The 25473-nt window shown below is 38.7% G+C and overlaps 1 protein-coding gene across 1 annotated transcript in view; it reads left to right on the top strand.

Moving 5' to 3' along the window:
- LOC134669517 (adipokinetic hormone/corazonin-related peptide receptor variant I-like) overlaps positions 1–25473 on the top strand; it is a 147426-nt gene that overhangs the window by 68501 nt on the left and 53452 nt on the right. Inside the window, exons 5-7 of the mRNA XM_063527112.1 lie at positions 3492–3642; positions 11388–11578; positions 12951–13012. Coding sequence (XP_063383182.1) covers positions 3492–3642; positions 11388–11578; positions 12951–13012 — 404 coding nt within the window. The remainder of the gene's footprint in view (positions 1–3491; positions 3643–11387; positions 11579–12950; positions 13013–25473) is intronic.

Genomic DNA, 25473 nt, shown 5'->3' with positions numbered 1-25473 from the left:
CTTTTTCAGGAAACAAAAGTCTCTTTGTCAAAAGAGCGACGAAAAATGTGTTCGTAACCAACGAACTAGAATTTCCTAACCCTATCACATGAATCATAGGCACCTGTGCTAACTCGGGGTACGAATACTAATTGATGTTTATTATTGAAGTTTATTGACATATATTTATGCATTTGCTTATTTAGAAATCCTATAGGTACAGAGGGCCTACCGCGAACCACGTTCGACGTCACACTTATGTACGAATTTACAAGTGCGAATGAGAGCCAACACGTCGAACGTGGTTCGCGGTAGGCCCTCAGGTTCAATATCATGTCTAATATCAAGCCTCTTAAGGTAAAAAAGCCCTTGCCCTTGCCTAGCCCTTGTTCGCGATAAATGGAGGAACATAGTTGTTGGTCACGATCCTCAGTCATGAGCGAACGACAAAGAAGAAGAAGAAGAAGAAGGTAAAAAAACTTACTACTACCTTACCTTACTACTTACTTACCATCCCTTAAGGGTTCGTGCCCCGAGTTAGAACAGTTATGCACATGCCTTCAGAAGTCGTGTAAATTGTAGTTAGGTACACAACTCTAGGCCATACGGTTTACTAATATGTGGCCGAAAATTGTATGGCAAATTATCACTTCCCAAACTATTTTTCCCATAGTATCATTTGGCAAAACTATCAGATGGCAAACCAATGTTTCGCATATATAACATGTCGCAAATGATTATTTACAATATTATTGTATGGCAAAATATTTAGTTGGTCATGTTTCAAAATGTCTTTTATTGTTATGTCGAATGTATTGATAGGCATAAATTATTTTTCGCCTAATATTGTGATGCATACTACTAAATACCCTAATAATATAGTACTCAACTACTCATGGTACAAATTACAGTAGCATTTTATTTCGTTACGTAGGTAGTTTTTTCGAGATGTGCAGTTCAATGATGGAGGTAGTAATTTTGTTTACTACATTTCTGGCAACAGTTTGTTTTCGTGGGGTCGCAATTCTTACCTAACCTAACCCACTTTTCTGGCAACAGTTCGTTTTCTTGGGGGTCGCAGTTCTAACCTAACCTAACCCACCTTTCAGGCAACAGTTTGTTTTCGTGGGGTCGCAGTTCTGACCTAACCTAACCCACTTTTCTGGCAACAGCTCGTTTTCTTGGGGATTGCTGTTCTAACCTAACCTAACCCACTTTTCTGGCAACAGTTCGTTTTCTTGGGGGTTGCAGTTCTAATCTAACCTAACCCACTTTTCTGGCAACAGTTCGTTTTCTTGGGGGTGGTAGTTCTAACCTAACCTAACCCACATTTCAGGCAACAGTTTGTTTTCGTAGGGTCGCAGTTCTAACCTAACCTAACCCACTTCTCTGCCAACAGTTCGTTTTCTTGGGGGTCGCAGTTCTAATCTAACCTAACCCACCTTTCAGGCAACAGTTTGTTTTCGTGGGGACGCAGTTCTAACCTAACCTAAGCCACTTTTCTGGCAACAGTTCGTTTTCTTCGGGGTTGCAGTTCTAACCTAACCTAACCCACTTTTCTGGCAACAGTTCGTTTTCTTGGGGGTCGCAGTTCTAACCTAACCCACCTTTCAGGCAACAGTTTGTTTTCGTGGGGTCGCAGTTCTAACCTAACCTAACCCACTTTTCTGGCAACAGTTCGTTTTCTCGGGGGTCGCAGTTCTAACCTAACCTAACCCACCTTTCAGGTAACAATTTGTTTTCGTGGGGTCGCAGTTCTAACCTAACCTAACCCACTTTTCTGGCAACAGTTTGTTTTCGTGGGATCGCAGTTCTACCGTAACCTAACCCACTTTTCTGGCAACAGTTCGTTTTCTCGGGGGTCGCAGTTCTAACTTAACCCACCTTTGAGGCAACAGTTTGTTTTCGTGGGGTCGCAGTTCTAACCTAACCTAACCCACTTTTCTGGCAACAGTTCGTTTTCTTGGGGATTGCAGTCATCTAACCTAAAACATGTTGGTTCAGTCATCAAATCTATTAGCGTAGTGGCACCCGTCCATGGAAATATGTAGATACGTTTGTTAAAAAAAAAGCCACCAACAGGTCAAATAGCCATCAAAATATATTATGAAAAGTAAGTATAAATAAAGCAAACGTTTTTTGACAATTAAGAGTTAGCAAAGTTGAAACATTTGCTCAGTGACTATTTGTCTTAATGAATTTTGGTAAAATGAACATCTACTAAATAAAATTGTGATCAAATAAAAAGTATGCGAAGTTTCAATTTTGGCAAACGTTATGTAACAATAAATAGTTAGGTATAATAAAACATTTGCTTAGTGACTATTTTTCTAAATAAATCGTGGTAAAATGAACATCTGCTAAATAAAATTGTGGTCAAATAAAAATTATGCTAAATAATAATATGCTAAGCATTGGTTTGCCAACTAAAAGTACTGCAATAAGTTGGTTGGGAAGTGAAATTAGGCGAAAAATATTTCGGCGAGATGGCAGTACACCAGGCCATACACTTATACTCGACAAGCTGGCCTTTTATCAATTTTACTGCATGCGACAGAGACATGTGCAAATACAAACAGTGACTTGAAACTCTTGTAAACTGTATACTTAGCTCCACATTTCTAGTCTCGAGTTCCATATAGTCGGATGTGAATAAATTCAACTTTATCAATGACATAATTTTTTTTCTTTTCATTTTATCTGCAATCGGCTGTTCTAGCCATAATCAGTTGTTCTGTTTTATTGGAGGTTTTAAGGGGTATTCCATTAAATAAATACTCTCTCTTGACTTTGATAAAATTTATGCCTCTAGTGGTCATGTTTTAATTTTTGCAGTCTGTGTGATGGAAATTCTCAAAGAGGTTTTTTACCAGACCCTCAAGTGTATCATTTATTTATAACTGTAACTTGACGATTTTAAATACCTAGATACCAACAAGATTTAAGTGTATCTCTAGACAACACTGAGGAAATCCCTTTTAGATTGCTTTTAGATATTAGATATGCGAAGAATTACATTCAGCGCGTGTAAACTTGTAAAGCCTCGTGTAAAGGAGTTTACCTTTTCGGAGTAAGCAGTATGCAAGAACGTGTTTATACGTCATATTGGATGATAATTGGGAGCTTATCGTCAACATTCTGTAGCATAGGGGCTTCATTTTTTTTATTTTTAATATTAAATGTATATAAATAAGAACATTTTCGTGCACTTTCACATCGTTATACTTTTCCCTAAGAGGGTATAATGGATGTTGCTATTTAGTAAGAAATTGCCTACAAATGAGAAGGGCTGTATAACGATTTCTACGCCCACAGAGTCGCGGGTAGAGGTTAGTTTACGAATAACATAGCCAATGAATATATTTGATCGTTGCTATTTGAAATATAATCTTTTTATTGTTGTCTCGATCCAGCGCAATCTCCCACCAGTTATCGGCTTAAAGATCGGGCAAGTCCGCTTCAACCTCGTCGCCCCAGTGAATTTTGTATAAATAGGTAAATATTTGTTACAGATAAAAACGTGTCCGACCACAGTCGCATCCAACTGCGTCGTTCGGATCGGCGGCCGCTGGCGCGAGCGCGGCGGCGAACGTTGCGCATGACAGTCACCATCGTGGCCGTGTTCGCGTGCTGCTGGATGCCCTACGCCACCATGACTTTATGGTAAGGTTACACATAACGTGGTGCTAACAGCTTATCGAATTGTCTTTCGGACTAACGGCCGCTGGCGCGAACGTGACGGCTAACGCTATGCATGACCCTTACCATCGTGGTCATGACTTTGGTAAAGTTACACATAACGTCGTGCTAAAAACGTGTCGGGCCACCGTCGCATCCAGCTCCATCGCTAGGATCAGCTGATTATTTTAGCCCGTTATTCACACATCAGTCATGAACTTAGAGCATTTAGTAACTGGAGACGCCTTGACGTACGTAACGTACAAAATAGCCATGTCAGATAAACATCAATCCATACAAAAGTTTGCACAATTGTGCAAGTTTTTCGGCAGAGGGGTAAGCTCTTAAAGGCGACTCCGGTTATTAAATGCTCTAAGGTCATGAAATAATCGAGGAAATTAAGAATAAATCTTAATACTTAACAGTAAATACGCGACAAAAGCGTAACCTAATCTTGGCTGTCACGTAAGCGGCTTAAGGCCAGAAAATATGTTCGTTGCGTTTGATATCGTGGTAACCTCAATGCGGATTGGGAGAAATACAGACGGATTGCCTAGCTCATGTAATATACGGTAGGCTGGACAAGCCAATATTAATTATTTACTAGCTACCGTTCCATGCTCACCCTCGTCGGATATTGGCCCTTTTGGCTGACCGCTTTGCTTTTATATCGACCAAAGACTAGGAATCATCTAGACCGAGTTTAGAGCAATTACTTCATGCAACCGATGATGCCAAAAATGCGGGGGTACGCGGGACGAGGTGAGCGAAGTCCCGTGCCGTAATTTGTCCGTTCAAAGACACGGACGTAACACAAAGACATTTTCGACTCGAACATGGAGTAAAATTACCGTATGCGTGGCAGAGGGGGTAGCGCGACTATGCTCAGTCTGGAGGATGTTTTGTCTGTGATATCGACGAATGACGACGAAGATATATTTAACGAACTTCTCCAACTTAGATTGAACACTATAAATAAAATCCGGCCAAGTGCGAGTCGGACTCGCGCACGAAGGGTTCCATACCATTACGCAAAAAACGGCAAAAATATCAACGTTTGTTATATGGGAGCCCCACTTAAATATTTATTTTATTTTGTTTTTAGTACCTCTTTGTTGTTATAGCGTCGCGTAGCGTGCATATACTGTCTATATAGCTAGCTATCAGGGTTTATGAGTAACAGCCTGGTGACAGACAGACGGACGGACAGACGGACAGACGGACAGACTGACAGACGGACAGACGGACATACGGACAGCGGAGTCTTAAGGTAATAACCCTTTGGGTACGGAACCCAAAAAATAATGACTCACGACAGACCGGGCCGAGCCCGTGCCGGGGCGTCCGACATGTCATTTTCTATGACGGCTGATCGGTGATCACGTGGTGCTTTCCATAGAAAACGAAGCGTCGGAAACTCCCGGCCCCGGCCCGGTCTAGCGTGAGTCATCCTTTATAGAGCACACGTATTGATTGCCAATCGCGCGGCTTTTTTCTTTTGAAGTCACTTCTCTGTGCCTCTATTCAAAGAGAATAACTGGAAGTGCGAGTGGGCAGAGCCTTTTGTCTTAAATCCTAATTAACAACAATTTTCGACTTTATGAAAACGCCAAAGTTTATGTTGCCATGTTGTAAATATCTAACGAGTATACTTACAAGAACACGAAACAATAAATCGATAGGTAGGTAATAAATGAAACAATGTAAGCAGTGGTGGCAATGAGTTTTTCGGAACTTATGTACGAAATATCGTTCGATATTTACCACTAGCTTTTCGGTGAAAGAAAACATCGTGAGGAAACCTGCATACATCTGCGAAGAAATTCAAAGGTGTATGTGAAGGCCCCAATCCGCATTGGGCTAGCGTGGGGACTGTAGCCCAAGCCCTCTCGTGCATGAGAGGAGGCCTGTGCCCAGCAGTGGAACGTATATAGGCTGAATTATTATTATTTATTTTAGGTAATAAATATTGGACATTTCGATTTGAAATCACTTATAAATAACTTGACGCTTCTGCGGTTATAATAATGTAATGTATTTAAATACTGATGGACCATCGGACACTAAAAGTGACATTCCATTTCCAACTGCAGCTGCAATACTGTTCATTTTACTATGGAAACGCGTCGCTGTCATTGTCAATTTCCATAGAAAATGAACAGTATTGCAGCTGCAGTTGGAAATGGAATGTCACTCTTATTCACATCGGTTATTATAATTATGTATAATTTATGGCTATGTACCTATTTATTTTGTTGTAGACTTTTTTTGTTCAAAATAACATAAAAATAAGTAGCTACCCACTCGTAAAACGGTCATTTATCACATCCACTCATTGCCGACTCGAGCTGCCCGCTACGAGCGTAACCGATAACACGCGAAAGCCTTATCGGTCCGATTCGAACTTTAAGATACATCAATTAATATATCTAGACACGATATGGATTAGATATGAGCGTTTTCCAAAAAAAGTGTACATTTCAGTCATGTCTTCAAAATATTGACTTCTTGGGCTCATTTTACTCAGAATCATTTGTACATTCACGCCTCATACATGAAAAAATGTGTCCGAAATATTCGTATGAAAAAATGTTTTTCCAGTGCGTCACGTTCATACAAATAAAAAAATTCATACAAGAATGTGACGATCTGGAAAGAAAATCTTTGGACACATTTTTTCGTGTATGAGGCGTGAATGTACAAATGATTCTGAGTAAAATGAGCCCAAGAAGTCAATATTTTGAAGACATGAATGAAATGTACACTTTTTTTGGAAAACGCATGCATATGTCAGTGTCAAATATGCCATTTCTTCAAACAAAAACGTCACTTTTGACACTGACACATTTAATCCTATATAGTTTCTAGACTTTCTAGATCTTTTAATTGACGTATATTATAGTAGGATCGGGCCGATCGAATCATCGAGCGGCAGAGCGGGTCGCTGGCAGTGAATGTGTTAAGCCAACGGCGGCGCGATTCGGGAAATGAATTAGAGATTCACTAGATATGAAATAGTGAAGATAATATATTTACTATATCGTATCTAGTTAATCTCTAATTCACTTCCCGAATCGCGCCGCAAGACCTGCAAGCTTGGGAAGACTTATTTTTATCTTTATCTTTTATCTTTATTTTTTATCTTTTATCTTCATACACGTGGTCCATTACATTGATTACTAGTTTAAACCAGTCGGAAATTCTAGGATGATAAATTCAATAAAGTAACGTTTAGACCTTGTCTGGAAAAAACACGTTCATTTAGGGACTGACACGTTCTCGGGCCGACTTAAGGATGACTCACGCTAGACCGGGCCGTGACGGCTGATCGGTGATCACGTAAGCACCACAGCCATAGAAAACCGGACGCTCGGGCCCGGTCTAACGTGAGTCATCCTTTACCCAGTTTTTAACAATGGAATGAATAAAGTTATATGTATCAATGTACGTATTTCTTCGGTTTGTATCACTTCTTAGAATTGAACAAAAAATAGTAATCCGATTCCGGTCCCTTCCTGACTATCTGATTTAGGATTAAGCATAGGATGAATGGGATCGGTTTTCTTCAAGGACCCTTCGGCAAACCAACATGTGTTACCTACAGTGTTATATACGGAAGTGCTATTTATTGTCAGCTGGACATTCTCATAGTAGATTTATTTAAAGAAGTCTATTGGCCCGATTTGGATTTTGAAATAGACATAGATTAGACATCTTTTAGACATCACCAAGATACGATAACGATATGTTTAAGATCTAACCTGTCAAATTTGACATTCGACTCGATTCTGAAAATGTATTAGATCTCTACTAGACTACAAAAAGTTACGATATGGATAATTTAAAGATATTTTGAAGATAGATATATGTCAAATTTGACGTTTCCGCGATTCTGGAGGTCCTCTTGAACGATTTCGACAAGATAGATATGTCAAATTTGACGTTTCCGCGATTCTGGAGGTCCTCTTGAACGATTTCGACAAGTTATGACTTAGATATCCAAGTCACATCTAGTCGATATCTAATGTAAATCTAGTTGATCTCTATATCGTTTCTAGATCTTGTGATTATCTCGTTTCCCGAATACGCGTGATTTGCGCGATTCTGGAGATACTCTTGAACGATTTCCACAGGATATGACTTAGAGATCCAATTCACATCTAATAGATATCTTACTCTATCTAACGTAAAAGTGACATTGGTTGCCCGAATTGCGCTGCAAAAGAGAACTAGTTGATATCTAAACTATAACGTATCTACATAGAATTATCAGAGTATTAGGTACGTGAGGAGTGTAAGGACACTCAGTGACGGGGATTCGGAGTTTTCATAAATGGCCGGAAATAAGTTAACTACTTTCAGTTGTCTTTTCTGTGGTATTATAACAACCGGATTTGATCTATGTACAGTCAGCCAAGAAAGTGGTCTACCACTTTTCGACTCTATCATCTGATTGATAGAGTCGAAAAGTCGTGGACCACTTTCTTGGCTGACTGTACATATAAATATCATCATCATCATCATCATTTTAGCCTTTAGTCGCCCACTGCTGAGCATAGGCCTCTCTTCGTGTACGCCACTTATCCCGGTCCTGGGCTAGTCTCATCCAAAAGTGCCCCGCAATTTTCCGAATGTCATCCACCCAACGAGCTAAGGGGCGCCAGGCGCTTGTTTCATCCGAAAGCGGCCACCAATCCGTCAACATTTTGGTCCACCTGCCATCACTCTGCCTAGCAATATGTCCCGCCCAACTCCATTTAAGCATTTACATATAAATATAATACATACATATTAACAAGTTATCTACGACATTGATTTGAAAACATCATTACTATTCACGCGAAACGTATTTGAATGAAAATAAAGTATGTATTACTTAATACTAAAAGTTATATTTATACTTAATCATATTCAAATTCGCAATACGTGTATCTTGGACATATTCTATCTTTCGACAAAAAACATCAGGATAAGGAGATCTCCAGAAGAATCCAGTTGGGTTGGGCGGCATTCAACAAACTTGCGGACATCCTCAAATCTGAAAACTTTCCACAATGCCTGAAAACTCGCCTCTTTAATCAATGTGTCCTGCCCACCATGACATACGGTGCCGAGACATGGACGCTCACTAGGGGGGCTGTGCATAAAATACGAGTAGCACAAAGAGCCATGGAGCGCTCCATGCTCGGCATTAAACTGCAAGACCGAGTGAGGAATGTCGAAATCCGACGCCGCACCAAGGTGCGAGACGTGGGTGACGTCATATCCAAGCTTAAATGGAGTTGGGCGGGACATGTTGCTAGGCAGAGTGATGGCAGGTGGACCAAAAGGTTGACGGATTGGTGGCCACTTTCGGATGAAAGAAGCGCCTGGCGTCCGTTGGCTCGTTGGGTGGATGACATTCGGAAAATTGCGGGGCACTTTTGGATGAGACTAGCCCAGGACCGGGATAAGTGGCGTACACGAAGAGAGGCCTATGCTCAGCAGTGGGCGACTGAAGGCTAGAATGATGATGATGATGATATTCAAATTACTTAGGTACCTACACCGAAATTTGTTAAATCTGTTAGCTGTTCAGCACCCAAATAAGTTTTATATAATATGTAAGTCAATTACTCGATTTCAAATGTTCAACTTGTTTTATGAGGCTGGCTATGTTTAGTTCTTAAGATACACCCTTTATGTACCTAACTAATACATGAATAGATAATACTTTTATTTTATTCAGAAACAATCAGTCATACATGGTTTATACACACTACTATAACTAAAGTAGAGACATACATTGGGTTATTTCATTGCAATGAACATAAATGATCGATGACATTCGTATTGTACTATCCTATCCATCATAGCCGTACCTTTCAGAAAACATAAAACAAATGGGAAACGAAATAGCATAAAGGCATTAATATTTTTTTTTTATTGTTCAGAACACATACAGTCATACATAAAAATATAGATATAACTTACAAAAAGATATAAGAACAGACCTGGAGGTTCATAAAGTAAACATGTAAACATTAAAAGGTACAAAAGCGTTTTGCGAAGAGAAAATAAGTAAAACATAACTGATAATACTACTACCTACTAAATATAGTCATAATTTATTTTATCAACAGCAGTTTGGATCTCGTATGTTCTTTTAAAGCTGCAAAAGAGTGCATAAATGGATCGATGTCACAGAAATACTCATTATAGTTCTTCTTCTTCCTCGCGTTATCCCGGCATTCTGCCACGGCTCATGGGAGCCTGGGGTCCGCTTGACAACTAATCCCATGATTTGACGTAGGCACCAGTTTTACGAAAGCCGACGACTGCCATCTGACCTTCCAACCCAAAGGGTAAACTAGGCCTTATTGGGATTAGTCCGGTTTCCTCACGATGTTTTCCTTCACCGAAAAGCGACTGGTAAATATCAAATGATATTTCGTACATAAGTTCCGAAGAACTCATTGGTACGAGCCGGGGTTTGAACCCGCGACCTCCAGATTGCAAGTCGCATGCTCTTACCGCTAGGCCACCAGCGCTACTCATTACAACAATTAAAATTAATTAATTTGCTATTAAATACTCATTATAGTTATTAGTAAATATTTCGCAGAACTCAATAATACTACTATACTGAAGTATTACGGTATTTAATTTATATTCAGCCAAGTTTGTGTGAGGGTGGTATTCCACTTGTCCAATTTCTTTGTCCAATATGTATTTTTTTCTCACATTTTGCTTAATGAGAGAGTGAGACGCAATGACATTGGACCACGGACCCTAGCCTCGTTGTCTATATATAACAGCTCCTATATAAGCTACATAATATGTAGATCGCTGAAGCAAAAGCAAAGTCATGATTGTTTGCCGTGTGGTGTGGACATTAATATAAGTTACGGCAGGAGGCGTGGCTCACTCCGCGATTTCGTCGCTTTGCTACAGGTAGCTAAAAGTACATCCGTTCGACCCCAATTTTGGGGTTTGCCATAAGCCGCGCGTGGCGCTGTCGCCACCTAGCGGCCATACCTGTGCTGATCGTAACAGACGCGTTTTGTTAGAGAGTGAGTCTTCTGTACCTAGTACTATTATTTATTCTGTGGTTACGGCATTAATAGTTGAAAGATAGAGTCTGTGCAGTAAGAGTCATATAATGTAAGGGAGCCCATACATTCTACGACTCTCGTCTTTCTGCACAGATTCTGAATATACAGTCACCATACGAGATGGCCATTTAGGGTTCTTGTTAAATTGGAAATTCTATAGCGTAAGTGGACAACCAATTTAGATAGGACCCTAATTGGCGCAATCGCGGAGCGTGATGATACCTACGCCACTTTTTAGCGTTCCATACCTCAAAAGGAAAAAACGGAACCCTTATCGTGCGTCTGTCTGTCTGTCCGTCTGTCACAGCCTATTTTCTCCGAAACTACTGGACCAATTAAGTTGAAATTTGGTACACATATTTAAGTTTGTGACCCAAAGACGAACATGTAACGTAAACAAATGAATTTTAAATATGGAGACCACTTTTGGGGGGTAAACGATAAAATTAAAAAATAAAGTTTTTCAAAGTATATCGTGTTACATATCAAACGAAAGAGCTCATTGTATACACAAAATAGTTCTTTACCTGTAGATGACAGGAAAACCTATTAGAAATGTGCAGTCAAGCGTGAGTCGGACTTATGTACGGAACCCTTGGAACGCGAGTCCGACTCTGACCGGTTTTTTTTAACTAGGTACATGGTGGACCGGCAGTCGGCCAAGCACGTCTCGGCGCGGCTACAGGACCTATTCTTCGTCATGGCAGTGTCCAACTCGTGCATGGACCCCCTCGTCTACGGGACCTACGCGTTGAACCTAAAGGCCATCTTCACAAAGACGTTTAAGAAAATCTTCTGCATACATGCTACTAGCAATGAGATCACACGTGAGTATGAATTTATATTTTGCTGTAACTCCTAAAAATAACATGACGATTGCAAATAACAGTTTAGGTTTATTTATCTTCCTTAAAATTGTGTTTTAGAATAAAGGATGACTCACGCTAGAACGGACCCTAGCGTCCGAGATGTCATTTTCTATGACGGCTGATCGGTGATCACGTGGTTTCCATAGAAAACAAAGCGCTATAAGCTCAGGCCGCGTAGCCAAGATGCCAATCGCTTACGCTCCGTAGCGATCGAAACGCAACTTCACTGTCGCACTAATACTGAAGAGTGATAGAGAGACATAATGCTTTTCATTGTCGAAGCGATAGCGATTGTAATCTTGGCTAGGCCGGCTGGCCCGGCCCCGGCCCGGCCCCGGTCTAGCGTGAATCATCCTTAACAGAACGAACGACGAGTAATAAAGTAACATATAAACTATATAACTTAGTTTCTTAGTTTTACGGTGAAAAACACATTTCACCACCTTTCGTAGTGTTTTCAAATCACATTTAAATAATTAAATAGTATATATGTACCTAACGTCCAGCGTAGGTAATATGAGCTTTCTACTAAATATTCTCACATCGTAAGCCAACGTCATTTTGCGTTGTTGGAATGACTACCTATACGTTTTGTCAATTATTTAAATTTCACATTGAGTTACTCGTCTCAATCTCAGCTGCCTACCATTTAAGAGAAGATTTAAGCCGTCTTAACATTTCGAAATACCTATAGGCATTGTCTTTAAAGCCACTAATTGTTTGCACATTTAAATGAACGTCTATTGATTTAGTCCCCTAAATTTTCTTTACATTTCACCTCTATAAATCAAAATTCTACAGCTTATCGAAAGACTAACCATTCTAAATGGCCTAAATTATGAGTGGCGTAGATATTTTCAAGTAAAACGAAATTAGAATTCAGGTGTTGTAGACGATGCTCTTTTTGTACGGAATGACACAAACTTTGTCAATATAGGTAGATACCTAATTCATTTTGATCGAGGCTTTCGTTTAATCGAAGGAGAAAACTGATTTGTTAAAGCGTTAAATGTGCCATAACAGGCTCGCAGATCACAATGTGCTTCTTCCGAGTACGTACGTAATAAATGATCTTAAATTTTTGAGTTTTAGACTAATGAAGGCAATATTTTTGGCCTAAATATGACTGTCTTCATCTTTAACGCTATAATAATTATCTAATGAAAGAGCGATACCCCAATGTTCGGTAACTGTAATAAAATGATTTCACTACATCAGATGTAGTGAAATTCTCGCGAAATTCTCGCCCACTGTGTGCCGCTAAATCGATAGCTGTAAGGAAACAAAGTTATTATAATAATTTAAATTGTATTGTTTCATATAAACAAAGGAATATCAGCGCACGCAACTCTCAAGACTAAGCTGCCAACCAACGACTTACATCCTGCTCCAGTAAGTATTTCGTTCACTGTTAATGTATGATTCATTGCATTTTATTTATTTATTTATCGTACGGCGATTACAATAGATTCACTGTTCATTCATTATTCAGTTTACAGTATAAATCTACATTTTTCTAAGTAGGTAATGGCTGTTATTCATTACAGTGGTGCACGTTATTACGTGATTTCCACCGACGACAAATTAGAGCTCTTTTCCACTGACGTCCGTTTTTTGCGGGTACGATTTTCTGCAGAGGGCCTACCGCGAACCACGTTCGACGTCTTGCCTCTCTGTCGCACTTGTAAATTCGTACGTAAGTGTGACAGGGAGGCAACACGTCGAAGGTGGTTCGCGGTAAGCCCTCAGGATCCCGTTTCAGAGGGCTTACCGCGAACCACGTTCGACGTGTTGCCTCTCTATCGCATTTGTAAATTTGTCCGTAAGGTTGACAGGGAGGCAACAATTCGAACTTGGTTCGCGGTAGGCCCTCAGTTGTTTACGTGCTAATATAGTAACGTTCACACGAGCATTCAGGACCCCTATTCGACAAGCGACGTTTGACGTATCGTGTTGATCTCCCGTTGATGTGGGAAAAATCATAAGTTCTCGAATACGTACAATGTCAAAATTTGACATTAACAATCCACAGTTAGGGTGACAAGCAAACCAAACCGAACCACCCTTAGTTTAGAGTTGAGTTTTGGTTGTACCAAATGATATTATCCACCGTTGATGGAATCAACACTCAGTATGCAATAAAATCAACTGTTGATTTGACGTGGATGCGAAATCTGACAGTTATACATGTCGAAATTGGCCCGAGTTTGCAGCATCCCGCACGCATACAACAGAAAACTGGATCCTGCAGAAAACCTTACCGCAAAAAACTGTACGTCAGTGGGAAGTGGGAAAGAGGGATTGATGTTAGAAAATAACTGCGCTATAGAAAAAGGGGCCATAACCCAGGGCGGCGGACTGCGGAAGTCAGTATTGTGGGGCTGTGGGGCTGCAAACATTTTAAAACACAGGGCGCCAAATCTAAAAATACATCACTGAGTTATTTAATTATTATTGTAATTTAATATACCTGCGACTACTTCAGCGTAGGCGTTAATTAAGTTACCAAGGGTGCCTCCCTTGGATGGATTTACTCGTACCATTTCCTGGACTTTAACGGTTCAAAAGAGATTGTAAAATCCTACTTGATTAAATGAAATTATATTATTATTCTATTATGTTAAATATAGATTTAATAATAATATCATATTATGTGCACCACATTATGAAAAGAGAAAACCTACAGAAAAAGAATACATACATACATACATCACTGGCTCAGTGACCCAAAGAGGATCTTTGCCTCTGACACAAGAGAGCGCCATTCTGCCCTATTCTGCGCCACTTCACGCCAGTTGGATATTCCGAGGGCGGACAGGTCTTTTTGGGCTTCGTCACTCCAGCGGTACCTGGGGCGCCCAGACGGACGTTTTCCCCCCGGGTGCCCCACATACGCTCTTCTCACAGCACGATCCTCCCCCATCCTCTCCAGGTGACCAAGCCAGCGGAGTCGTGTGGCTTTGATCTCGCCAATTATATTGGGCATCGCAACCAGCTCCTCTTGCTCCCTATTTTTCCTTCGCCTCCAAGTACCATCTTCCTCTCTGATATGCTCCAGAATCTTCCGCCAGATTTTCCTCTCCGCCACTAAGAGCTTGCTCTCTTCTTTCTGAGTCAGCGTCCAAGCAAACACAATAACAACAACAATACACGGCAACAATAGACGGTATTAGCAATCAATTCCAGACAACCTTTGGGTAGCAGAAAACCAATAACTTACAACAATGAACGGGTTGTAGTGGCACATTTAACTGTCTATTGCCGGCTTAATTAGCAGACCTCCTTTTGTATTTCTACTTTGTAATCCAGACAAATTAAGCCTAAAAGGAGGTCGACCTCGGAGTGAGCGATAATAAGCTTATTACTCGTTTACGCCTTCATTATGGTCTTCTCAAGGTTGCCTTAAGAGTCCACAGCATGCTCTGCCGAATTTCACCTTCCCATACAAACGGAGTTTCGTTCTGATTTTAAAAAGTACATGTTGGATTACAATGGTTTATGTTTATTGATAAGGTAGATACAAATATTAAAAATGAAAATAAACTAACTTATCTATAAAATAAAACTAATACTAGAGCGGCCGAAAACCTCAAATTGCAGAAGTACAGGGGTCTCGGCCCCGAGTATATTTTTATGCCATTTGGGGTTGAGAACATTGGCCCGTGGGGCCCTAATGCTGTAAAACTTTTTAAGGAGCTTTCGAAAAGGATTATAGACTTCACTGGTGACCGAAGAGCTGGCAGCTTTCTCGCTCAACGTATTAGCTTAGCAATACAGCGGGGAAATACTGCCAGCGTCCTCGGCACCATGCCAAAGGGGCCCAATTACTTAGATATATTTTAATTTTATCTGATTTTATTTAGTATTAGTTTTTAGTTTTAATTTAGTTTTATTTTATAGATTACAATTACATCATTACAATAAATCTATACCAACAGGAAATCTTTACATACCTACGTAATTAATTCCTACTTAATATGTAATCTCCTTTTACGGCGCGATTCGGGAAATGAATTAGAGATTAGGGAAGATAATTATCTTTACTATTTCATATCTAAAATAAATAAATAAAAAAGCCTTTATTGTACCATAATTAGCTTTAACAGTATCATTTACATGCATGATCTCTTTACAATACCTATAAATATTATGTATGTAGGTACATAATTTGTTTCCTTGAAAGTAACATTGTATTTTTTTTATTTCATGTCAATTGGTTTTAATAATCACTTTTTCAATTCATTCTCTATATAATATTCATTTATCATTATTGTAACATTAATATACTCTTAGTGTAACATTAAATTAAATTGTTTATTTTTTGTAGCATTCCATTTTAACACATTTGGCATTCCATTTTAATACATAATTAATATGATATCACTATTTCAAATAAGTTATAACAAATTATTTAATAAATATACAGTGTGTTTTTTTTAAGTGGGACAGTATGGGGAAATCCTAAAGTATAAGAGATACAGGGAAACTGTCTTAGGAAACATTAGGTACTTTTTTGTGAAAAAAAAATTGGTATAGTCAAAATTTTGGTCAAGTGTGAGTTGTCCCTAAAAATGATTAATTTTGATGAAATTTTTTTTTGACGCACATCTACTCAGTTTCATGAGGGGATCATTTTATTGTATGGGAAGAAAAAAATCGGGACAGCAGAAGTTAGGTAAATTTAATAAAATAATTTTACATTAAAGTAAATGTTCAAAGTGGCCTCCCTCTTGTCGAATGCAGGCACGAGCGCGTTTCAGAACACCTCTGGTAGCTTTAGACAAGGCGTTGTGATGTATGTTGTTCAAATGATAATGCACTGCGTCTTTTAACTCTTGTACCGAGTTGTAAGTATCTGCATAAATTCGACCTTTAAGGTACCCCCAAATGAAAAAATCCAACGGTGTTAAATCGGGTGAACGTGGTGGCCATTTAATAGGGCCATTTGTGCCCATCCAGCGATCAAGAAAATGTTCATTTAAAAACTGTTTCGTAGCGATACTATTGTGGGCAGGGGCGCCGTCTTGTTGGTAGATGATATTATTCAAATTATTTAATGGAATTGCCATATCTACTAAATCCACAGCCATGTTTAATATTTCCTGATATTTTTGACTATTCAATGTTCCATGGTAAATTTTAATGGCAAAGATTTTATTATCTAATATTGCACACCAACAATTAAAGGAAAAGCGGACCTGGTTATGGGTTGCCGTAGTTCGGAAGGGGTTTGTACGTGCCCAAAAATGATTATTTTTTCTATTGTACATGCCATTGTTTGAAAAATTGCATTCATCTGTCCAAATAATCCGGCTTGGAAAAGACGGGTTTCTAATCGAGCATGCTACAAACCACTGGCAAAATGCTAATCTCCGGTCAGTGTCTCCTGGAAGCAATGCTTGTACAAGATGACCTTCTATGTAACACTTGTACTTGTAAGCCTTCAATACCTTTCGTACTGTAGATTTATGCACACCGATAGTGTTAGCAGCTTCCCTCAATGAGGCTTTTGGGTAGGCTTCAAAATATCCTAAGATTGCGATAGTTGTAAATTCATTTATTACTGTGGCTCGTCTCTTCCGTTTTAATTTAAAACAGCCTCCCTTTCTTAAATTTTTCACCAGTTTGTCAAAAATTTTGCGGTCCGGTTGATCGCGGTCCGGATAACGTTCCCGATACCACTGTAACGCATTCACAGAGCTACGATAATTTACAAAATACGCTTCAATTAAATCTACTTTATGCGAGTTTGGTAATTCCATGACGAAAACTTAACATAATGTTAACTTTAAACAATGAAATATCAAGTAAAATACTGTTTGTTTCAAGAAGTTCCAAATTTAAAATTTGTTTTTTTTTTAATTAGATTTGTAAGGTAAGGCTCGCGTAAGAATATCTTAAAGTATTTTAATCCTTTTTAAACCAAATAAAGTGTTCCAAATTCAAATGTAAAACTGGAATAGGCAATATTTTTTAAATAAAAACCTTGCAGTGGGCAGTGGTTTTCAATTTACACGGGTTGTAAAAATGAAAACGATTTTCTTAAATTTGACTAACTTCTGCTGTCCCGATTTTTTTCTTCCCATACAATAAAATGATTCCCTCATGAAACTGAGTAGATGTGCGTCAAAAAAAAATTTCATCAAAATTAATCATTTTTAGGGACAACTCACACTTGACCAAAATTTTGACTATACCATTTTTTTTTCACAAAAAAGTACCTAATGTTTCCTAAGACAGTTTCCCTGTATCTCTTATACTTTGGGATTTCCCCATACTGTCTACTTAATTTCCCGAATCGCGCCGTTAGTTTTAATTAAATTACTCGTAAACAAGAGTAATTTAATACGTATTGATCAACATCTTACCAGGTTACTCATACCAATTATGAAGATAATTGCCTAATTTTAAGTTAAAAATAAATATGGTTTCGTGAACTAACTAGTTCAGCCCCGGCTGTTTATAGGTGAGTATTTATTATCATAATTGTAGTCTTGGATGTAAATAAACTTAAATTTAACACTGTAGTTTCGATATGCAGGGTAATGATATTGAACTGAAAATATATGAAAAATAGACATCTTCTCGTGATTATTTCTATCGAGCCAACTTTAACCTTTTAAGATTTGGGTTAGAGTCTATGTGAATTTCATAGGCTTAGAATACCCACTTTACAGATTTCACATAGAGCCATACGACAGATTGGAACATTGTCCCATTAAAGTACTGAATAATTACCTGTGCCGAGCTGTGCCGCACAGTGATGCACACTGGTGGAGTACCGCCTTTATCATACTTGTATCTGCCTCATTTGCATTTAAACCTCGTTCAATTTAATATTTTACTGCACGTATAAAACACGCAGCACACGCATAAAGCACGCGACGTATAAAATTTAAGCTTAACTGTATCGTGATAGAATTTGTCTGTCACAATGCTATGTACATACATTCACCTACGTTTCGAAACAGACAAACTTATATTATGTAGCAACCGTTAGAATCATGCTTATCCGGTCTGTTAGAAGCAGTCTACAGTGTCTAGACTAATAAAATACTTGTAAAAAATGTTAAAAGGCTTACGTGCTGACAAGAGGAAAAATATATTATAGTAGCTACGTAGTGCTTTACCAACAACCAATTTTGTACAGGCCAATTGGGCCGTACACTGAGTCAAATTGATAATAGGTAACTAAATACCATGATTCAATTACGATGGGTAACTAACGTACTTTCGGTACTTGTCCGTACATATATTGGCGCGGACACTACTCATCTATCTTTAATAACTATGTTTAGTTTATATGTGTACCAACAAACCTGTTTATTAGTGTATATTTTAAAACTCTGTAATTATACGATTTAGAATCGATCCAACGTACCTACCTATATATCTTTATAGGTGCATATTTATAATAAATAGTCGTTAATGTATTGTTGTAATCTCATTACATATTTAAAATGTTTAGTTGCATTAAATAAAATATAATTTAATTTACAATTCTGCCGTAATTAAGCACTATTACTTCACGTAATATAAAAACCTATATGTAGATATTACATACACTGAAAAATCTATATGTAGATATTACATACACTGAAAAATCTACAAAGCGATTAAAAACGACGTAGGTACCGACTACGTATCGTGATTGCGGAACTAAAATGAAAGATACACTAAGTACCTACCTACAAATACGTTTAGCAATAAAGCACAAATTCGATATACCTAACGGGAAGACTCGACCCGATGAAAGTTGTTACAATCTTGCTAGTTTCACTTATGAAAGTTATGAACCGACACTAAGTATAAGCGTCATAAAACTAGGCGAATATTGTTAATTTTACTGATTGCTCAACTAAAAAGGACCAGTATAAATACGACCGTGCGTTACGCAGAGTTATAGCAGAATATAGGTCCGTACCTACTACCTACAACGAATCCCTCGAAATTATGTACAAAGTGGTTTGTGAATGGAAAGGCGAAGCATTATCCTAAAGTTTAATGGTTTATGTCTCCTACATACGAGTATATTGCCCCCGCAAAAAGCTCTCGTTTCAATACTAATATGGCTATGAAATCCCCTCGCTATGACATCCACCCGCTACGAAATAGTCGGATTATAGTTATTTGTATTACAAGGGGGCAAAGTTGTTGTTTAACCGCTCGTGCTAATATTGATACCCGAGCAAGGGAAAGATTCCAAAATTGAACTACGAGCGTAGCGAGTGGTTCCAAAATGGAATCTTGAGCGTTGCGAGGGTTTCAAAGCACGAGGGTTAAACAAAATTTGCCCCCGAGTGAAACACAACATTTTTCACCACACCAACCCGAGGCAAATATTAAATGTAAAATATCAAACAAAATCAAATCCAAATCAATGTTATTAAATATTTATCATCCTTAATCATCATATAAAAGTCAATTCTACCAGCCAACATAAGAAAATAACTCAAAATTTGCATTTGATTACTTTTCCTCACATGTGAATAAAATGCAACTTTGGTATATATCAGTTCTTGAAGTGCAAAGTAAGCCTTTCCGAGCTGGTGTGGTGAAAAATATTGTGTAACCTGTTCGTCAATGTTTCATCAATAATTCTTTTTGTACGTATTTTGAAACGGAATCTAATAAATATATATGACAGGCAAAAGCTACCTATAAACGACTATTTTTTGCCCCGTTTGCTCTGATGGCAAATAAATCTGATATCTGAAAACGAGAAACTAGGCCACTGGTTCTGACTTATAAGTCTTATCAAGTTATCACATAGAAATGGAGCGATTATACGCCCGCCGGTGTATTGTACGTGCCCTATTGATGCGCAACTTTGCGTAGTCATCGCCTAGACTTAGGAAACGCTCAGTCACAAGTCGTAGGTAATATATGGCTAACAATAACCTCTAAATCAAATAACAGGCCGCGTAGCCAACATGCTAATCGCTTACGCGTCGTCGCGATCGCAACGCAATATAGTCAGACCGTAAAAAATCTGCAGCGATTTGCAGCTGCGGTTAGAAATGGAATGTTACCATTATACTTAATGTTTTCCCATTTATTGGAAGTTGGAGTTCACAGGCAAGGCTCAGTGATTGCAGGAGTGCTCTAAAAGTAATGAAGTTGTCAGCGGTGTCATCGAGTTTTAAGTTTTTATTTGCGGCCAACTCTCTGAATATCACGTGAAAAGGCTTCTTCTTATTATACTTCATAATTTCATAGAAGTTTGACGTTTAAAATGACGCTTGCACTGCGTGGGCTATCAAATCCGCTGCAGACTTTTATTGGTCCGACTATAGTCACTGTCGCACTAATATGAAAGAGTGATAGAAAGACACAAAGCGTTTCGATGTTTAAGCGATAGCGATTGTCACCTTGGCCAGGCTGGCAGGGAAGATATAACTCATCGTAGGTATATTAGATTATTATTTTCAGGGTGAATAAATACACTTAAAGCGTTTTTTTCGTCTCCCTCGACTTATGCACTTATGTGCGCTCGCTCGCTCATTTGCCAAGGTTAGTTTTTATTGCAACCTTTTCACCTTTTTTTTTTTTCATTTTATAGTCCGAGGGCGGCCCACGCACCCTGTCCATTATGTCACACCCACTTGATGAATAATAAACTTTCAATATTCACTTTTTGTTTCACTTGCCCTTTATTAATAGTTATTTGCAATACAAGTGCGAGAAATAGGAATTTCGCAAAGGGTGGCGAATTTTAGAACACGGCCGAAGAGAATGTTTTGAATCGACATAAGTTGCAAATTACCTATTCGCACATGTATCGTGCAACGTTTTACAATACATATGACCCATTAAAATTTTCGGCGTAGTTGCGTAATGTGCTTATTATAGCACAGGGTGTCGAAAACCATGTACTGTATAATTTTTAAGAAAAAAAAACCGACTTCCATGGGGGCCGATGAAAGATTATTGTAGATGGTACACTATGTAGAAAAGGAGGTAAAACCACCCACTTTTCTACTAGCATTTCGCTTCTGTATAATGGCTCCTCTACAGGATGGGCCAACGCCGGCCACTCCAAGGGACGCAGCCATGCGGTAGAATGAGATAGCAATATCACTTGCTCCCTCTAACGAATAAATGCGTCCCTTGGAGTGGCCGGCGTTGGCCCATCGTGAAGAGGAGCCATGAGGGTCGTAGTTCTAGCCTAACCTAACCCACTCCTCAGATAGCAGTTCGGTTCTGTGCGGATCGCAGTTCGAACCTAATCAAACCCACTTTTCAAGTAGCATTTCGTTTCTGTAAGGCTCGCAGTTCTAACCTAACCTAATAGTAGAAGAGCCGGCCGCAAATTTTCTAACCGACTTGATACCACGATGAAATACACAATGGGAAACCATAAAAGTGATGCTAAGTCCGAATTCGATAGTCTGCCACGGCGGAACTTGCCGAAAGTACGAAAAAGAAGGCCACTTCCGGTGCGAAAAAAGGGGGCTGATTTAACCCATCTGATACCGAAATAATAGTTATGGCAGCAGTTAGAAATTTACATGTAGACACATAAAAGCGAAGTCTGCCAGTATTTTTTTTGCCGGAAGTGCTTGGCAGACGCTCTCAAAGGTGGCCAGCGGGACCCCTAATTTAACCCATCTGATACCACCATGAAACCAATTCCAGTCGGTAGGTATGAACCCTCATGTCAGGAATATATAAGTCTGCCAAGGCTTTTCCTGCCGAAACACCTTGGCAGACGAGATTATGTAAGCAAGGTCGGCATCGGTTACCCTACACTAACCCATCTGATACCACCATGAAACCAATTCCAGTCGGTAGGTACGAACCCCCATTTTAGGAATATATAAGTCTGCCAAGGTTTTTCCTGCCGAAACACCTTGGCAGACGAGATTATAAATATCAAATATCAAATATCAAATATCAACATTTATTCAGCAAATAGGCCACAAGGGCACTTTTACACGTCAACATTGAATTTACATAAAAGCAAAAATAATAACATCAACAATTTTATAAATTAAAACTAACAATTCAATCTAACGTATTACAATTACTAAGAGATGTATATGGTCTCTTAATGTCGAATTACATACAAAATACAGATAAAAAAACACACACAAAAAATCTATAATATTTAGAGGTGTAAATGTCTCTAGGTGTCAGAACTATAAGATTATATAGTTTATCAAGTTATCCTTAGAGATGTATAGGGTCTCCAAGAGTCAATATCCTGTATAATTAATACATTCATTAAAAGAAAAGAAACATACGAGAACAGAATGAGGCGTCTCACTGTAATTAATTAATAAAAGTTACTAAGTATAATAGCTCGTGTTAGCTTAACAGACCAGTCTCCACAAACAGCACCCGTTCACGAGTATGACGCGTATCTCAGCCATCGCCTCCCTCAACCTTCATTCGGGAAAGTGGCGACCCGATCAACAACGCCACCGTAAGCAAAGACTTTTAAGCGAGCATGACATGTTCAAGCTACCGGCCTATATTAATATTAAAATAGTAATAACATGTAGCTGTAAGACACGGCATTTTGTGCTCATATGTTACATAAAAAGACAGTAATATAGCTTCACATAATTACTAGCCTAAGTTGACTTAGAGATGTAAAGGTCTCTAAGTGTCAGAAACATTAAAAATATAGGTAAGTATGTACAATCAAAAATAAAAATCAAATAAATAAATATGTACTTAGAGATGTATAAGGTCTCCAAGTGTCCAAAACTAAAATTAAATTAAACAATATAATCAAGCGAGAACATCATTGTCTCATGTGTCAATTCTACTGGACACTAGCATATTTAATTCAGTGTAAAAAAAAAAACAATATTTATTTAATTCTTATTATACTAATGAAACCAATCAAGCTACCGGCTTAAAAGCATCTCTATCGTTTATAAAATCATTTACAGTGTAGTACGCCTTACATAACAAGGAGTGCTTAATGTGCGACTTAAATTTGTGAAGTGGTAAATTCACTACATCAGTGGGGACTTTGTTATAAAAACGTGTACAGTTCCCGACGAAAGACGTACTAACCTTACGGAGGCGGTGGGCGGGCACGGCAAGTTTATGTTTGTTTCTAGTGTTATAGTTATGGATATCACTGTTAACCTTGAATTCGTGGATGTTTTTCCGAACATACATAATATTCTCTAGTATGTATTGAGATGCAACGGTAAGAATGTTAACTTCTTTGAATTTCTCTCTTAGGGATACTCGAGCGCCCAGTCCATAGATGGAACGTACAGCTCGTTTTTGCAGCACAAATATTGTCTGAATATCTGCCGCTTTTCCCCACAACAGAATTCCATAAGACATAACACTATGGAAGTAACTATAGTATACCAGCCTGGCCGTCTCTACGTTTGTCAGCTGTTTGATTCTCCTCACTGCATAGGCTGCTGAACTAAGTTTTCCGGCTAGAGTGCCTATATGTGCATGCCATTGCAGTTTGGAGTCTAAAGTGACTCCCAGGAAAACAGTTCGGTCCTCAAATTCCAGCGTATCACCTTTTATTTTAATCTTGCCGTTATTTACCTGCTTGACGTTAGGTAGCGTAAACTTGATGCATTTGGTTTTCTTGGCGTTCAAAAGCAAATTGTTTGCCGTAAACCAGTTTACAATGGTAGATAGCGCGTCATTAATGCTCTCGAAGCTATTTTCCTTTCTGTCCACTTTAAATATAAGGGAAGTGTCATCTGCAAATAACACTATATCATGTCTATCTTGCACAACTTTTGGTAAGTCATTAATGTATACCAAAAACAGGAAGGGACCAAGAATTGAACCTTGAGGCACTCCGAGGGCTACCGGGGACCCCGCCGATTGAGTTCCATTAATAACTACTCGCTGAGTTCTATCCGAAAGGTACGATGAGACCAGGTCAAGGGCACTAGCTTTTATCCCATAGCGGCTTAATTTTCTCTTTAAATTTTCGTGATCAACGCAATCAAATGCCTTTGACAGATCACAGAAAATTCCAACAGCATCTTGAGCTTTTTCCCAAGCATCAAAGATGTGTTTTAGAAGTACCGCACCGGCGTCAGTAGTTGATCGACCTTTGGTGAAACCAAATTGATTGCTATCAAGCAGTTTGTTTCTGTTGAAATGTGACAATAGTTGATTCAGAATAAGTTTCTCGAACACTTTGCTTAATGCCGGTAGTATTGAAATCGGTCTAAAGTTCGTGGGATCTGTTCTCGTTCCTGATTTAAACAGAGGGATAATTTTGCTATGTTTCATAATATCTGGAAAAATTCCAGCATCAATGCATCTGTTGAAAATCTCAGCTAAGTATGGTGTAATTGACTCAATGATGGAATCTAATACTTTGACAGACAGGCCCCAAAGATCTTCTGTTTTCTTTAAATTTAAAGACCTAAAAGTCTTAAGAACTATATTCGATGAGACATACGAAAATTTGAAGATTTCTGTACATTCTGCCACATTTGTCTTCAAAATTTCTTCAGCGACGTCTGGCGATGAATTAAGGGATCTTGTTGTTTCTACCGGGATATTCGAGAAAAACCGCTCAAAATGATCTGCTACTTCACGGTCGGAACTTACTAAAGTGTCAGCAATTCGTAGGTTGTAGTGCGGATCCTTCAGTTTACGTTTTCCAGTTTCATTACTGATAACTTGCCATACAGTTTTGACTTTATCGCTGGAATTTAGGATCTTTTTCGACAAATAATCGGCTTTAGCGGCGACACACAACATTTTAAAAGATTTAGAATAATTTTTGACGTACTCTAGAAATTCCGGGCTTTTATCAGTTGCCTTTAAATCATATAAGTCGTAGAGCCGGCGTCTTTTCTCGTGAATATCCGGTGTAGCCCAGTCGCTAAATTTAGTCTTAG

Source organism: Cydia fagiglandana, chromosome 12 (genome assembly GCF_963556715.1).
Source record: "Cydia fagiglandana chromosome 12, ilCydFagi1.1, whole genome shotgun sequence".
NCBI classification, from domain to species: domain Eukaryota; kingdom Metazoa; phylum Arthropoda; class Insecta; order Lepidoptera; family Tortricidae; genus Cydia; species Cydia fagiglandana.
The sequence above is the reverse complement of the archived record's forward strand: the minus strand, read 5'-3'. Positions and strand labels throughout refer to the sequence as shown.